Source organism: Mytilus galloprovincialis, chromosome 5 (assembly GCF_965363235.1).
Source record: "Mytilus galloprovincialis chromosome 5, xbMytGall1.hap1.1, whole genome shotgun sequence".
In the NCBI taxonomy this organism is placed as follows: domain Eukaryota; kingdom Metazoa; phylum Mollusca; class Bivalvia; order Mytilida; family Mytilidae; genus Mytilus; species Mytilus galloprovincialis.
The window spans coordinates 96358334-96377151 of record NC_134842.1 but is presented as its reverse complement, the minus strand read 5'-3'; the positions used below and the strand labels follow the sequence as shown (position 1 = coordinate 96377151).

At 33.2% G+C, this 18818-nt stretch overlaps 1 protein-coding gene and 1 pseudogene across 1 annotated transcript in view; one reads left to right on the top strand and one right to left on the bottom strand.

Annotated features, from left to right (window-relative positions):
• Positions 1-13200: 13200 nt before the first annotated feature.
• Positions 13201-18818, bottom strand: part of LOC143076802 (uncharacterized) — a 493545-nt gene continuing 487927 nt past the window's right edge. The window contains exon 8 of the mRNA XM_076252673.1: positions 13201-13727. Within this exon, the coding sequence (XP_076108788.1) occupies positions 13469-13727 (259 nt within the window). The 3' untranslated portion in view covers positions 13201-13468. The remainder of the gene's footprint in view (positions 13728-18818) is intronic.
• Positions 16482-18298, top strand: LOC143076937 (heavy metal-binding protein HIP-like; annotated as a pseudogene).

Here is an 18818-nt window from a genome sequence, read left to right as displayed (position 1 = left end):
CTTTTGTGTAAATGTTTTATGCTTGTTAAAAGATGATTTACTTCTTACCGCCTTAATGTCTTCTCCTATATCCAAGTTGTTAGATGCTCCTGTCATGGTTTTCATTTTTGCTGAAGTAGATTCTAAAGCACGGCAAATATCTATGCACTTATTCAAAGTCAATTTGTCTTCTTGCAAAAGTCTTTTTCTTGCCGTGTTGTCCCGTATTCCACAGACAATTCTATCACGGATGAGGCTTTCTATTAAATCCTGGTAGTTGCATGTTTTTGCAAGTTTTCTTAGCTTTGAGACGTAAGTGTCGATGTTTTCGGCTTCGCTTTGATTACATATGTTGAAAGTGTATCTTTCAAATGTTTCGTTTGTTTTGCCTATACAAAACGCTTCAAACTTTTCGATCACTTTTGCTATGTCCTTCTTGTCTTCTTCATTTTCGAAAGCTAGTCCATCAAAAATATCCATTGCTTCTGGGCCAATGCAAGTAAGCAATGTTGCAGTACGTAGTTTTGTATCTTTTGTAGATAAACCTGATGCGATTTCATAATTGTCCCATGTCCGCTTGAATTTTTTCCAGTTTGTTGATATATTTCCATCCAAGTCCAGTTTCCCCGGGAAAGGAATGTTAAACAATGGTGGGACGGCTGCCATTTCAATCGCTAGTTCTGCTTGTGGTTCTATCGCTTGTTCCTCTGGGATGATCTCTTCTTCCGGCTCACTTATGTTTTCGTTTTCCTCGTTGTCTGACATCGGGTTTTAACATCTGACACCATGTTTATATCCCATAGTATACCATTAAGAGAGAACCAAGTTATAGTGAACTACGTTTAATATACAGCATGGTTAGTCTACATTGTTTACAAGAAATAACATGTGTAACACAGTTGGGCGGAAGTGCCAGTGCGCATGAGTTATTACACGTGCATTATCAAAGTACTGACATACTATACATGTTACAGTTAGACCCCAGTGTCTAATCTAGTTTAAAGCTACTACAGAAACACTATAATATGCACTATCCGCTCTCCTGGTTCCAAAGCATGTGATTGATATTAAGCATCTGAACTGTGATTCAGATAAGTAGCCAAAGATATAGTAGAAAGCTAGAGAGAGCCGATCTGCGAAACAATTAGCAAAAGCAGTTTTCTGAGCTTTCTAGCCAGAAAAAATTGGCATGACTTATGCTAAAGTTAGGATGTAAGTGACCAATGAATACCTTGTAAATTAGTGATTTGAGTGAAAACTCGAAATGACCCACATGATCTAACAGTATGAAAACCTTAGCATTCAACTGAGACAATAATTATAACAATGAAAAAAAATAAAATAATAGTATATAGATATCTATATATAAACATACACTAGATTAACCATATGACATGCTTATAATGTGTAACAGTAAAATCTATCGTTGGGGGAGGGGAGAAAGGTGGCTAACAAAAAGAATGGCGATGCCTTCAACGTAAACAAAGAAAATTTATAAATAGTTTTCACGTGCTAAAAATAATTGAATGTAGATAATGCAATGGGGATCGGTAAGGAGCAAATCGCCTTTTGTATAAACCTGAATTATATACATAATTCTCATTTTATACACAAGACAAGCTAAGAAAATAATTTTATTGCTAAACTACAAAAACATAGTAACTGATACAATTATACAATTATTAACAATACTTTTTTGGCGTACGGCTGTCTCAGCAATTTAGCGTGCATGGTCACTTTATCCGATTTTTTTGAAAAAAAACAAATAGAAATAGTGTAGTTGAAGGGAAACTGCGGTTTGCTTGCAAATAACTTTAAAGTAGTCAGATCGGCTGGTTAGTGCCCAGTGTCTAATCTAGTTTAAAGCTACTACAGAAACACTATAATATGCACTATCCGCTCTCCTGGTTCCAAAGCATGTGATTGATATTAAGCATCTGAACTGTGATTCAGATAAGTAGCCAAAGATATAGTAGAAAGCCAGAGAGAGCCGATCTGCGAAACAATTAGCATAAGCAGTTGTCTGAGCTTTCTAGCCAGAAAATATTGGCAAGACTTATGCTAAAGTTAGGATGTAAGTGACCACTGAATACCCCGTAAATTTGTGAGTTGAGTGAAAACTCGAAATGACCCCAAAAACAGATGTTGAATATTTTGATTAGGCCGATGAGACAGATGGACCCCAAATTGAAGGGAGTATGAAAAATAAGATTATGGTAACTATGAAAAGAAGTTGCTAGCATATCCGATTAAAGTGTTTTTGGAACCAAAAACAACAAGAATAGCATATGAGAAGTTCTGTTCTCGATGTAGTCAGTAATTTCATATTCATAATATTCAGTTTTCAAGTAAGAATATGTAACAAATTCGAAATATAACTCATTAAGGGTAATAACTAGTTTAAACACGAAATGTAGTTTAAAAACAAAAAGCATATGAATTTGACAATTTGAAGTATATACACGTTCATACTACGCTATCATGATGCTCAAAATAGAATATATTGAAATCATATAAGGAAAAGTACACCACTTTTATTTGAGTAACATATTATATAACTATGGATTGTTAAGCACCAATGATGAGTATCTTCAAGCTCATAGAAAGGGGATTACTGTGTCCCGTCATAGCATGCAGATATGTTTTCTAATGCACAAGTGAAACTAATGAACCACATATTCCAATTAAGATGTTATTTCTAATAATAAAGCAACATACTGCAGTCGACGGGGATTATTATGCCCCTGTTAATCAAATTGAAATTTCATTAAATAGAACATGCAGAATTGTAGTCTACATGTATTTGACAAGTAAGCACTCATTCTAAACAGAGGATTATTATGCCACTGTAGAATCGCGCACATATTTTCCGTGAACTCTACAAGAAAACAGTTGAATTGTAAAACTAGACTAATCGGATATCAAAGCTAGCTGGGCTTGCTTAATCGTTGATTTTGGAGTATAGCATTCGGATCTCCAACGACCTAAAATCTTGATTAGGTGATCTTCAATTTTTGATGCAACTGATGTTGCCGCTCCTATTTGGAAGCTGTGTCCGTTGTAATTAGATGGGTTGAGTCCGATAATCTCCAAGATGGATCGAACATGATTGATGAAAAACGTACGTGTTAGAGCCTCTCCATTTCCCATAACAAAGAGCGGAATGGAGTTGCAAGCTATGCTGAATCTAGATCTTCTAACATCGAGGTATCTAATCAACGATTTGACCGGGCACACAGAAGTATTGTTTTTGAAAAGATAAATATTTACTCCACTTCTGAAAGGATCTGTTTTAGACGTCTTTAAATGTAAGATTGCGTAATCCTCCTCGAAAGTGATGTCTTCTATACATAGATTGCAAGATGCATCGAAGTCCGTGTTGACGGTTAATTCGCCGCAGCGGAGAAATCCGAGGTATGCAACGGCACAAGCTGCCTCAATAAGTGCAGTTACAAATAGCGAAAATATACCCTTATGAAGCACTGTTATCATATTTCTAATTATATCATAAGTTAGCAGTAATCTTTTTCGGGAACTCTTTACTTCTTGTTTTTTAATACCCCTGTAGATTGTTTCTAACCTAAGCAGTTTTGAGAGCAACAGCTACTGAATAAACACTGTACTCCGGATTGAAGATATATGTATCTTAAACCGCAAATGCACATTTTTATTGTAGAACATTTTATCTTAAGATTTTCGTGACAATGTGTAGCGTAATGCATTAAAATATCTTCCGTTAGAGGTGGCAAATCTGTTTTATCATCCCACTTAAAACCGGAGAGACACAAAAAGTTTTTATATGATTTAAATCCATGTTCGTATTGCAAACGCGAACTGCTTGCGATGGAGTTGTGAATTAAATATTTAACTTTAGCATTTAATTCCACATTACTTGGCAAGATTTCGGACACGGAGTGGGTACTGTCTCTGCTGCTGGTGCTGCTTTTTGGAAGGTCTGAAAATCAAAGCGAGATAAAGAGTCAGCTATCACATTTTTCACTCCGGGAATATGTTGACATTGAATAGTAAAGTTTTGTGTAACGGATAGTTAAGTAAGTGTTCTCATTAACTTCATAATGTCTAGCACTTTATATCTTCCTTTGTTAACTATATTAACGACGGCTTCATTGTCACAGTGGAACATGGTACTTTTCTTATTCCATAAGTGCCCCATAATAAAGATGCAACAACAATCGGGTACAGTTCTCTAAAAGCCATGGACATGTCTGAATCGAGTGAAGTTGAAACCCTGAAGTATAACTGGTATGCCGTAATTTTCCTTTGCTATCCAACAAATAGCCCGTGATAGATTGTCAAAGATGAAAGGAGAGCTGCGAGAACCAAAACAAAGTCTTACATAATGATAATAATTGTTTTTCCATTTCATGTTATATATGTGATGATTGTCTTTACGGATTCCTAGCTGTTTGAATGCATCGGTCATATCGGTTTTGTTTATAATTGTTTGCTTTCCAAAATGCTTTTTGTCCCGTATTGCGTCATCTATTTTTACATAAGATAGCGAACATACCTCCTTATCTATAAGACTATTGATGCTTTCGTGTGTTTCATGTTTGTGTGGAGAAGATAGATCAAGGATAAGACGTTTTTGCCAGAATATTTGCCTTCTGCAATCCGAATAGGACTAGTTTGTTTATGTAATATATACGTGTTTCTCGTTTCTCGTTTTGTTTATATAGATTAGACCGTTGATTTTCCCGTTTGAATGGTTTTACACTAGTAATTTTGGGGCCCTTTATAGCTTGTTGTTCGGTGTGAGCCAAGGCTCCGTGTTGAAGGCCGTACTTTAACCTATAATGGTTTACTTTTTAAATTGTTATTTGTATGGAGAGTTGTCTCATTGGCACTCACACCACATCTTCCTATATCTAAAACGGTAAGTTTCGAAAGGTGGACTACTAAACGGGCCTTCAACATATCCTTCATCTATTTCTTGTTTTAAAAGCATATCAACACTTTCGGGGTCTCTGATGGCAGAAGGTAAATTCATACATTCAAACGTAGGTAAATCGAGCATAGATACTAATGTATCCAAACCGAAACGTATACTATTCAGAAGATACATAACAAAATGTTTATCTGTGTGTTCTTTAAGTTTGTATTCAAGTCTATTTACGTTTATAGGTGACATATCTAGTCAGATGTTTGCCTTTGGCATTTCTTTTTGTGAAGCTTTAGATAAGTTGGATAATTTATCTAATTTTGCAGTTTCATTGTTTGACCTTGGTTGTTTTGTCTGTTGTTTGGCTTAACTACAAGTGTTCATGCCATGCCCGCTTGACCCACATTGACTTCATGCGTGCATGAATTTGCATTCTCTTCTATATCAAGTGCCGTAATTGTGGGTTTTTTCAGAGTTCTGCCCCTGCAATATTAGAAACCGGTCTGCCCCTCTTATCTGTGTTACGAATATTTGTAGCCCCTTGGGATAAAGTTGGATTGCCGTGTTTTGCTTTTTCACAGAATTTTGATGTGTGGTAAAATTTCCCGCAGTGAGCACATGCTCTGCTTTGAACATTATGAGTAACAAGGTTCAACAATTTTTCATCGACCTTTGACTAGTTGATAACCATATTTTGTTCAACTATGGCAGCAGCTGCTTTAGCAGAAAACATCTTGTGATATGTATAAAAAAAACATGGGCCGTAATTTTGTGATATTTCGTTTATGTCGGCTTCATATTCATAATATTGTTCCAATTCAACTTTTTTCTGAGGGAAAGCTTTCCCCATAATATTACGGTATTTCCGGAAAGCCCTATTTGATTCTTCTATTGAAAGATTGTGGTCCAATCTTACGTCTTTCTTACTCGACAGCTCAACGGTAAACCCCTTGACTGCATAGCTTGGTTATAAGGTATATCATATTTAGGTGCCAATAATGTAGCCAGCTTAATGTCCCTTCCTTCTATTATCTGCTTTTTGATGAAAGGTGCAACGAAATCCATCTTTGGAAGATCTTCAGCGTAGTATACTTTTCCTGTCGATGTCGCCTCGGCAGCGGAATCTGTTTGTCGGCTATTAGAACATCTTATTGCAGATTCAAGTGTAGTTGTTGTTGCTTCCTATTCTGTAACACTTTCTGTACTTGAAGTTTGTAACATGAGCTTAGCGATGTCTGAAAGAGTTTCTGTTGCTGAAGTAAAGGCTGCCGCAGATTCCCTGAAGAGTACCTCACTGTTAAGATTAGGTGTGTTACCTGGCGTATGAATACGCGTATAATTTTCGACAGGAAGCGTTGACGGGTGATATAATCCTACTTCTTGATCATTCAAATTCGTATTTGTAGAGTTTTGCAACTCATTAACGGGAGGCTGATTAGATGTTTCAGGAATGGTTATAGACGGAGTTTTTGGTTTATTAGCCAAATACAACTGGCGAAGCATTTCCACCTTTCACGTTGCATTGACCATGTAAGCTATATACACCTTCAAGTGCTGAGCCCCCCTTTTTTGTTTGTTTTATTAAGATTTTTAATGAATTATTTCATATATTTCAAAGATTTTCAAAGTACAGTTTAAATTTCTTAGTTTGCCAATTGTCAAAGGTTACTCCGTTAGCAGTGGGGATACGATTTTCGCTTACGATGTTGATATCAATGCATTCATCATGTTTATTCCGGGCAACGGTTTGAATCCCGTGCATGAACGGTTGATCCTTATGAAATTAAAAAGCTTAACTTAACTAAACATATTTTTATTTTATTTTTGTATTTTCCCTCATGTTTAAATGTTGTCTTACTTCTTTATAACTATGGCCACCATTTTCGAAATGGCTGCCAAAATACATAAATTTATAGTGATCGAATTTTAGCCAAACTTTATACATGTATCTTCTCTGAAGAAGACATCCTGAAAAAAATGATACCATATGAACATGTATATTGTTTTGTTCGAATAATACTGTTATAAGTGTTTTTTACATAAATTCATTTCTCTTGCATATAATTTGACTTTGCATCTTAAATTCCCTACATGTCTTTTTTTATTAAAGTTTTTAATTAGTTTTATTTTATATACTTTATTTCAAAATAGATAGATTCAAATATTGCAACAATGTATTATCAAAACTTTTCGTGGCAAGTTGTTAACTGGTAATATATTAACTGGATATCAATTTAAAAGTAATATAAAACCATCGGCCTGTCATCTAAATACAATATGATAAGAAATTAATCAAAGGCAACCCACGTTATCCAAAACAGCTGTTACATTTGTACACTCTACTGTGATATAAAAACAGTAGTCTACACCAGCATTTGCAAAACTGTACACATCAATAATGTTAAGCAAAGTAAGATTTACAAATAAGTCAACATGACGGAAATGGTCAATTGACCCCTAAGAAGTTATTGTCCTTTATAGTCAATTTTTAACAATTTTCATAAAATTTGTAAATTTTAACTAACATTTTCCACTGAAACTACTGGGCCAAGTTCATTATAGATAGAGATAATTGTAAGTAGCAAGAATGTTCAGTAAAGTAAGATGTACAAACACATCACCATCACCAAAACACAATTTTGTCATGAATTCATCTGCTTCCTATGTTTAATATTCACATAGACCAAGGTGAGCGACACAGGCTCTTTAGAGCCTCTAGTTTGTAATGTTAAATTCTTTCTTATTGTAAGTAATAGGATAACTATATTTAGTATGTGCGTACCTTGCAAGGTCCTCATGCCCATCAGACAGTTTTCACTTGACCTCGACCTCATTTCATGGATCAGTGAACAAGGTTAAGTTTTGGTGGTCAAGTCCATATCTCAGATACTATAAGCAATAGGTCTAGTATACTGGTGTATGGAAGGACTGTAAGATGTACATGTCCAACTGGCAGGTGCCATCTGACCTTGACCTCATGTTCATGGTTCAGTGGTCAAAGTTAAGTTTTTGAGTTTTGGTCTTTTTATCTAATACTATATGTCATAGGTCAACTATATTTGGTGTATGGAAATATTTTATGATCTATATGTCAGTCGTGCAGGTTTTATTTGACCTTGACCTGGTTTTCACGGTTCATTGCTCAGTGTTAAGTTTTGTTTTTTGGTCTATTTTCTTAAACTGTACAAGCAATAGGTCAACTATATTTGGTGTATGGAAGCATTGTTAGCTGTACATGTCTGCCTGGCATATGGTTCAACTGACCTTGACCTCATTTTCATGGTTCATGTTAAGTTTATGTGACAGTCGTAATAAAGCTTTATATTTAGGAGTATCAACATAATATCAATGATTAGTAAAGAAGGCGAGACATTTCAGTGTGTGCACTCTTGTAGTCAATTTTAACCATTTTTCTTAAATCTTAGTAATCTTTTACAAAAATCTTCTCTTCTGAAACTACTGGGCCAAATTAATCCAAACTTGTCCACAATCATCAATAGTTAATTCTAACAATTTTCATTGGGCCAAGTTCATTATAGATAGAGATAATTGTAAGCAGCAAGAATGTTCAGTAAAGTAAGATGTACAAACACATCACCATTACCAAAACACAATTTTGTCATGAATCCATCTGTTTCTTTTGTTTAATATTCACATATACATGTACCAGGGTGAGCGACACAGGCTCTTTTCTTCACCCCATGATTTACTCTTTTTTGTCTCAAAACCCTCTCTGTATGTTTGACACAACAGAGACGGAAGGGGGAATTTAAGCTAAGAATTCTAAGTGAATTTTAAATCGCCACTATAAAAAAAAAAAGAAAAACGACGAAAAAAACAACAAGTCCACAAAACACTGAGAAACATAAACCTCACTTAAGTTTGACTGTCCCTTTGTTATCTTTCGTTCCTCTTTTAAACCCGGGCTTGATCTCGGGGCTTTGAAAGGGTTAGCAGATACTGCTCAACGTGTGACACCTGTCTAACGTCGACAAGTCGAAAACATATAGTAGATAGTCTAGCGGAAACAAATATGTTGCCTTAAGTTTTAATAGTTTTATGGTGTCAAATTCTTTATAGAAGTGTTTTGTATGCTGATGCTGCTTTTGGACTGTTTTCGTTTTTTGCAATGGCGTTGTCAGTTTGTTATCAACTTGTGGCTGTGACTATTCCTTTGATATCTTTCTGTTATATAGATATGCAAAATCTCTTTCCCCTCCCTCCCTCCGAGATATGTTTCGTTAAAAAGACTTATTTTACAAAGATTCGGATATACATGTATTTAGTTTGTACTTTTCTATGACACAAGGAGAAGGTCTGGTAAGGGCTAGTGTTGGTCTAATATTGGAAGTACATCAATGAAAGATTTTTTTGACATTTTTTAAACACTTTAGTGTCTACTTCAGCCGATTCAATTAGTTTATGTAAAAGATTTGAACTGATTTGGTCACAAAAGACTCTCAAATTCAAGTTTAAATATGGAAAATCTATCAAATATGCCAACAAAACGTCAATTGTCAGATGTTTTTGTCTATAATGGAAGTAGACGCATTTGTGTTCAGTTGCAACCTTTATATACGTAAAATTATTATCATCAAATACAACATCAAATACAACATATATTAAGGCTGAACACAAATGCGGCCACTTTCAATTTAGCCAAAAACCGTCTTAAAAAAGTTAGCAAAAATGCTAAAATTGTGAATATTTCAGTAATATTGCATGAATTTATGATGTTATTACCTGATGCATGTGCATTGTATTGTCAATACAGCGCATATTTCTGGAACAAAAGTATTCTACTTTTCCAATAAATAGCTAAAAGTTTACATTTTAACAAATGTGAAAAAATGCTATATTTTGGGGCCAAAACAGGGTCTTACCGTGCCTACTCCTTTTGTTTGTGACGTTAAATTTCCCATTAAAAAGAATTAAAAAAAGAAAAGGGAAAAAAGGCAAAATAATGATATAAAGAATAGAGAATAATGGACTAAGTGATGACGGATAGCTTTGATTGAATACATATATTCTGCGAACAATAATAGCATAGTCTATATACAAGTACATGTATCAAATTTTAAGTCAAATTTACACTTTTTAATTTGACTGATTTAAATGTGATTTTGCAAGGAACAATCAATTCCGATTATAAGACATAAATAAACAAACAATGACAATTTGTCTTTAAGAAATGTCCTTGATTTATGATCAAAACTTAAGATAGAAAGTCATTTTAAACGAAATGAGTAAGAAAATTTAAAAGAAGCAGTGTATTCGAAAATACCTTGCTGATTATCCATTATTTAGTGGAGACGCATCAAATAAATATTTTAAAGTCTTTAGCTTGACTCGTTCAGGGATCAAACCCATGACCTCACGTCTCTACTACAAAGTTTTTTTTTCAATTTTGTAAAGAAATGAAGACAACTTTGATGTGCTTAATGTATATGATATTGTTTAAGTAACATAGCGCTGAGAGAGGGATAAAGTAGATTGTTACCCTGAGAAGATATTGTCAATCGAAGTGAAGCCATTTGATAAAGTAAATTATCCCCCTTGTATGAAAAAATAAACATCTGCCGCACATTCAAAATAAAGTAGTTTAATATATTGTGGATTTTAAGGTGTAAGGTATATTATAATGTCGTTTTGTTTTTGTTTTGTTTTTGTTTTGTTTTTGTTTTGTTTTTGTTTTTGTTTTGTTTTGTTTTGTTTTGTTTTGTTTTTTTTTTGTTTTTTTTTTTGTTTTTTTTCCTTTTAGTCTTATTTTGCATATTATTTTTATAGAAAGATACAATTTCCTGTATAAAAATAACGCTTCATATAGTTCATGCTTTCGAAGCATTTTACTGGAAAATTACGCCGTCTCAAAGACTACCCAAAATATCCTATATTAAAATCAAAGAATGCAAAATACATGATATTAATCTTTACTGTACCCATCCTTATAGCTTTCATATAATAATAGTGTATGGAAATGTTGTGCAGGACAAGTAGAATTTAAAAGCAAATAATACATGCAACTGCTATGAATTTTATGTACTTTTAAACATTAGAGTTAATATTTTTATTTTTTGTTAAATATTTCCCTAGTTCTAACATTTGTTTGAAACATTTCCTTTTTGTGGAATAAGAGTGATATTGACTAAGAACCTAAACTTAACCGGTTTTATCAATTATGGACTTTTGACGTGGTCAATACGTTGCATATGGACCTTATCAGTTATATTGACCGAGGAAGAAGTCCGAGGTTAAATAAAATCTATCAGGTCCATATTTAACGTATTGACTAAGTGAAGTTTCTTAATTTTTATATTACATATGTCTAGTAAATCATGTATTATGGAAATGGACCTCGATGTAATTTTTTTTGTATTTTACATTGCAATTTGTAAGATTTTTAATAATGACAGTCAATATATATATTTAAAAAAAAATGATCGTAATAACCAATGAAAAAGTAGAATGCTACACCATATGTAATATTCAAAAATATTATTTTAAAATTAAAGGTACTTATAAAAATGATAATTAGTGTTCCGTTATTTTAATTTTTGTGTACATAAAGTTTCCGTTATTTAATCGATGAATTATACAAGGAAACTATTACGTTGCAGAGATGAATAAAAATTAATAAATTGATAAAAAAAAAATTGTAACTGTGCCATTTATATCACAAAACAACAGATGATATTAGACAAAGAAACAACTTCATTCAAAAAAATCATAATAATCCAACCCTGGAAATATCGTTATTTTTTAAAAGAAATACACTCTATTCCCCAACTTTGATTTGCATGCACCTGCTAATTTGTAAATACATAATTTTGTCTTGTCGATAACCCAAAAGTAAGCCGTAACACCAGAACGTGCTTTTTTTGTGACCGCGGCATAAACAAATACAAGCTAGAAATACAAAAATACCTTAATAAAACTAACAATAGTGTGTTCTATCTTAAAAATGTATTAACTATTCCATATTGATAGAAACAGTAGAAGTATTTAGCAAATGTGAGCCTTCTGTGGCAAACAGATAAAAATTGTCTACCCCCTGTGTCATAAAACAGATCATTTAATGTGTAAATGGTATGAATTTATTATTATAAAGGTATTTTGTATAGAAAACAATGAATGTGCTTGGAAGTTTTGCAAAAAAAAGATGTTAGCACACAGTTCAATGAAAAATTAAGTGAATACATGCATCAGACTGGTAACTTCATACATACAACTTTTGCAAATATGACTTTGTTTAAACACGTCTAGTTTATATATTAGCTAAATTATGTTAGATGTATGGTTACAGATGATATTGTTGTGACAAGATTTCTAAACTGACCATTTGAGGCAGACATTCTAAACTTTACTTGATGATAACCAATAAACGAGAAACGAATGAGTAGATAGAAATTGTGAAATTGACCTCACTTGATGGCATGACAGACCGTCAAATATATATCTAGAACAATTGCATTTTTTGTTTATGATACTGACTTTATCAGCAAGAATATCAAGCGAGCCCGCTAGGGCGAGCTGATATTTGAGCTGATGAAGTCATCATCAAAACATAAAATGCCATTGTTCTTTTTATCGGCAATTTGTCTTACCAAAATGTGTTTTAGGTTTAGAATATGGAATAAATGAATTAGTTAGTCAAACAACTTTTACGCGTACAAAACGTCGGGATAGTTGTTCGGTTGTATGAATGAAGTCGCGTTCAGTTCATTGGTAAATTACCGACGAACATATAGCACGAGACGTTGCTGCAGTGATATACGTGACGTCATTAACTACTATTTTCGAGTATCTAGTCCTGTCCATAATCCAAACAAATATTTGGCAGTAAGCTTAAAGACAAAATGTGCAAATTGACGATAATTGTACCTAAATACATGTATATATTTATAGGAAATTTTCCAATTAAATGACAGTTCTGTGATAACTCATTCAATGTTCCTTAATATATTTTTACCAAAAAATCGTAACTCATAATTATATATAAGGGAGTTACGAAGAAGATTCTAGGATTAACACAGAGATTGGCAAATATGTATAGTTTATATGAGACAATGTCCACAACACATGCTTAAAACACGTATATTTTTGTCTGTGAAATACATATTTTTTTCAGTTTGTCGTTGGAAAAACGACTAAGATAAAAACATTTGCTTTGAAATCGACCATACGTAGGTTTTGGCCAAACTAAATAGGCCAATTTGGTTGACGATCAAAGCAATAATATATTATAATAATATTAATTATTATAAATAATATTTACCAAAATCATGTGTTATGCTCATTAAACCTTGAATCATGCGTAATAAATGTGTTTCTTGCCTTGAAGAAAGAAACTATCAATTTTATTATTATAATGTACAAAAATCTTGCAGACTGAACATCTTCAAAGCAACCATGCATGTTGCACATTGAACCATTACTATTGGTCCTTCCATTTTCGAAATAACGCTCGCAATTCAATTTGTTCTGTTTAGGTATGTCATTATATATGTTTATTATAATATATCTTTTATACAATTTTTTAACACTGTTTTGTATTTGTTTTAACAAAACATCTTTTTATATCTCATATCAACAATTGTACTCTACACGTCGGTCGTATATGTTAATTTCATTCCTTGTGTTGGGATTCAGATCTTCGTATATACGAAGAGCTATTGTATTTATATAGTGACTGTTATCTCTGACGTCACTATCAGAATTAGCATAACCACGGTTGATGTATGATTGGTCAGAGTCTGACGATGACACACTTTCAACATCTTCATAATCATGAACAGATGGTACTGATTGTGGTCTTACATCTGGCAAGGCAACATCATGAACAACACTTGAATAAAAAAGAATTAAAAAAAATATCACATTTAAAAAGAAACTTTTATTAGAACGAGAAGGAATAGTTGTACTTATCACTCAAACTCACAGGTTTATATGCATCAATCTCCAGACCCCTCATGTACACAGATATATAAAATAGATAATCAGTGTGTTGAATAAATAGTTGTTAAATTTGTTGGTAACTGGCACAATACAATCTCATCATTCAACGGAAAGTTCAGTAATTTTAACTATTGAATCACTGGAAATTTTTGTATGGCAGATATGACAGAAATAATTGTCGTAGTTTTGAATGTGCCTTTGTCATCTTCTGTGTATTTGGAACACTACCAGAATATTCCATCAAAACTGTATTCGTAAGATGTTAAAAACTGCTACAAACATATTCAAGTGGTTTTGGTTTGCGATCGTGAATTATATGTCGTTATATTGAAAAAAAATTCACAAATTTTGACAAATGTTGTCCACATTTCAAGATAATTGAAAAATATAAATGTGTACAGTATATAACAAGGCTTTAAATTATATAGTATGAATGCTATTCAACAATAAGAAGATATAATATGGCAACTCTCCACCAGCGACCAAATGACGTGCATGTCAATGGTGTGTAACTATATGCCCCCACACGACCATTAACAATGAATAAAATCCTAACCGTACAACAAACTATAACAGGTAAACTAGCTTATATCGAATGAGAATTCGATAAGTTTGAATATTTAACTTACGGTTGTTCAAAGTGTATCTGTTTAAATCCTGTTGATAAGTCCCTATAATTGCGTTGTTACATTTGCACACAAATCTAATTTATATCATTTACTACTTTAAAAAAACAAAGAACAAAACTAACACTATGGTACTTAAGACACAAGTAAAACTCGTAAAGATTTAATTTGCAGTAAAGCCAGAAAATAATATTTCAATACCCGTATCACAATAACTATGGAAAAAAAGAAACTTGTATCCTCATTATATTATTTTGCGCACACGTAGTACGATTAACTAAACAAACAACATGTAACTTGGACATCACCTAATCAAATTCGAGGACAAAGTTTAAAAAAAAAGAACGTACACAGAGTAAATCTTTATGTTGTATTTTTATAAATACATGCACTATATAAAAATAAGAAGCTATTGTATTATCTGCAATGAGATCAGGGACAAAATGTCTCTTTTATAATTGGTTGTTAAAGTTCTTTTATAGTGTTTTGCATTATTATGATTAAGTATTGGTAGTATTGTCCTCTTCAATACCGATGTATATATATGGAGAAAAGTGAAAGAACCAAGTAGGTAGAACAATGCTACTTTTTTTTGTTTATGTTATGTGTTGATTCTGTGTGTCTTTGCTGCTTGTTTGTTTGCTGCAGGTAAGTTTTTGTAAAAAAAGCTTTTTGTTACAACACTTAAATTAAAATAAAATATAATACATCTCTGATTTATTTATGCTCATAGGGTCCAAATCTAACATATTGAGAAGTCTATATCAAAGAAATGCACTGTAAGATATTGATAAAGAAAAGAAAAGATAGACTCCATGACATGAGTGCCTGCAGACAAGTAGCCTACTAGGCCACTTAGTGAAATTTGAGGGTTCAGATTTTCATAATATATATTGTTATGGCATAAATAAAAAAGAATGACTTTTGTTTTTTGCATGACACATGATTCCTATACACAGTTGTGCATTCCATTTTATTTTTACTCTTACAAGAAGATTAAGGGTATATGTAAAATAATCAACAACTCATATATACTGGGACCATAATGGTCATATATCTGTAATTGCGACTGCAGGAAATACATGTAGTTGTAATATAGATCATAGATTTGTGATGACTGGTTGCTGTTCAATTATTAATACATTTTAAAAATGCCCCTAAGACGAGTGAGATAAGGCTGGGTCTAAGAAACGCGTGTCAATATTTTAAATAGCGCACCAAAAATTATTTTAACGGATTTTTTAGTTTAAATTAATATTTTATCGGATTTTTGTTTCAAGCATGAGGTTTGGTGAAGTTATCCTGCTAACACCCAAACACATCATTATTGGTTTTTTCCCCTTACATTTTTAACCCCATTCGACGAATTGAGTCCATTAAACAATAAATATTCTAGCTTAACATGCCAAGACCTATCTATTGCGCCCGGTCAGGTTTAATGCCCATGTAATCTCGAGTAAAGTTGTTAAGTATCACAAATGGTTTCAGATACCGCATCTCTATACCAGAGATGTATTATTAATTGCCATATTCATACCTTTCTTGTATGGAAGCCCATTTTCTATGAAAAAAATATGACTTCGAGATTACGAAAAGAAAAACCGTGATCACGGATTAAAACCTTATCACTCTTTTTTTAACTCGTTATCACGGATTTAATTCGTGATGACGAATCTGGGGAATTAGTTATCACAGATCTTTGTAATGCAATAACACGAATGATTTTGTTATGACAGATCAAATTATTCGTTATTGTTATAAATGAGTAAAACTTGTAAATACGAAATATAATCCTTTGCCACGGTTTCTTTTTTTTTTTTTTTGATTTAAAGATATCTTAAACGAAAGCTGTAAACACTTTCATTTGATTATATATTTTTTTTCGTTTATGATTTCTCAAAACGAGAAGCAAATGGACCACACGGACCCGTAAGTATCGAGAATCTACAAATGACTTTAATGATTATTTTATCAAATTATTACTTTTTTTTTTATCATTTAGGATGAGGGTAGCATGATTACTTGTGATTGCGATGTGCGTATTGTATGTCAGAGCTTTGAAAAAGAAGTGCGATTGTCATAACTTAAGCACGAAAGAGCTTCTTGAAAATGTGAAATACCTTTTAGAAGAAAAGGAACAGAGAGAAAACAGTGAAGTCTAATTATATCAAAGTTAAAGCAACTACTTTCATTTTATATATACAGAAAACGCATTTCATGAAGATTGCTTTCATATATGCCATGACTATAATGATTGTGTAAGAAATTTGTTGCAGATCGTGAGATAACTTGCACATCAGATGACGCGAACTTAGTCACATAATACTCTAATAACAAGAATTTAATTTAGTTAATATTCATTCTCTTTCTGTTGGGGCTTGTTACATGTATCTATTTCCCGCAGTTAAGATCTACTTCCCTCCTTGTGTTATGAACAAGCATTGGCGGATCCAGGGGGTGGGAGGGGGGTCCGGGGGTTGGAACCCCATTTTTATGCCGATCAATGCATTCGAATGGTGACATATAGTTGGAACCCCGCCCCCCTTTGTCCTGGATTGGGACCCCCCCCTTTTTTTAAATGGCTGGATCCGCCCCTGACAAGTGATACAACAAATACGTTTATTTGATTGGTCGTTTCTGAATGTGTAATGCAACTTCAATATTTACATTGGCTATTCGTTACAAACCCTTTCAATACCGAACTGATACAGACTACGGACTGTGAACTTACAACCTAATGATTTAAAGGTAAAATCGAAAATTAGATAAACAACACTTTATCAGAGATTTGACAGCAATTTGGTATAAACTTGATTTAAGAATTGGCCATTTAGTCACATGTTTAAAAGGGAGATGTGGGAATACGTTTGCTGATCCAGGGTAGGAGGATGTTCCGGGAGTTAGAACCCCTCTCCCTTTTTTTCGATTTTGTTAATCATGCGAACGTTACATGATGTTGTCCAAGGTCCCTTTAAAATATCGGGATACGCGCCTGGGAATATAAGAAACACAAGTTTAGTTATGTTACGGTGGTAGATGCATATCATGTATTCTTTTATTATAGTAGATATAATAAAAACTTAAAATGATCTATCCTCCCTTTTTTCAAAATAACCATCATAATTATGTATAAACACAAAACTTATATAATTATCGAAAAAGCTGAGTTTTAAACCAAACAATTAGAAGAAGGTAGCGACAATTTTCTTGAAGCAGAGGTGGGGATAGATGACTAACTGTTATACAATTTTTGATTACATGTAAATGTATTGCATGAATGCTCTTTCTTTTTTGCAAGAGGCACAAACATGTTGTTGGTTTTTTTAAAAATTGTGTTAGAGTACACTTAATTGCAGAAAGTGCTTCTATTCTTGTCACGTTTCCATTGCAGAACACACAAGTGAATGCAGTAGTACTCACAAAAAGAATGTTTTCATGTCAACCTTGGAAAAGATTTAAGACATTTGAAACCAAAAGCGGTTGTAATATTTGACAAAGTCATTCTTAACATTGGGAAGGCTTACAGCCCATCAAACGGATTGTTTACTTGTCCTGAGGATGGTGTATGATATAGTTTTACTTGGACTGCATTGACTTCACCTAATAACAGTTTTGAGAGTGATTTTATAGTCAATGGTAAAATTGTTGCAGGAAATCATGTCAGCGCTTACAACGACAAGGAGTATCAACCTGCAACTAAAACCGTAGTAGTTGAACTAAAGAAAGGCGACGTAGCCAATGTGGCAGCGCATGGTCACTATGCAAAGCACATATACCATTATTGGTCATCCTATTCGGGTTTTAGGGTTTTCTAATAAATGAAGTATAACTGTTACAGTGTATATGTGTGTTTCGATTTGTTCATGTTCCTAACATATCACAAGAAACTAAAAGAACAAATCAGATTTCTTTTTGTCAAACGTCCAATTCAAAAGATCACTATATTGTTACACGAAGTTCGTTGGTTTTGTTGTCCCGAGTTGTGATCTACATGTAAGTCACAAATAATATCAAAATAAAAAATGTACTTAAAATAAACCAAACGTCAATGATTAATTCACTTTTTTCTTCAGCCCATGATTTACTCTTTTTGTCTCAACACCCTCTCTGTATGTTTGACACAACGGAGACGGAAGGGGGAATTTAAGCTAAGAATTCTAAGTGAATTTTAAAACGCCACTATAAAAAAACAAAACACGAAAAACATCGAAAAAAACCCCAAGTCAACAAAAAGGGTTAGCAGATACTGCTCAACGTGTGACACCCGTCTAACGTCGACAAGTCGATATTATATAGTAGATAGTCTAGCGGAAACAAATATGTTTCTTTAAGTTTTAATAGTTTTATGGTGTCAA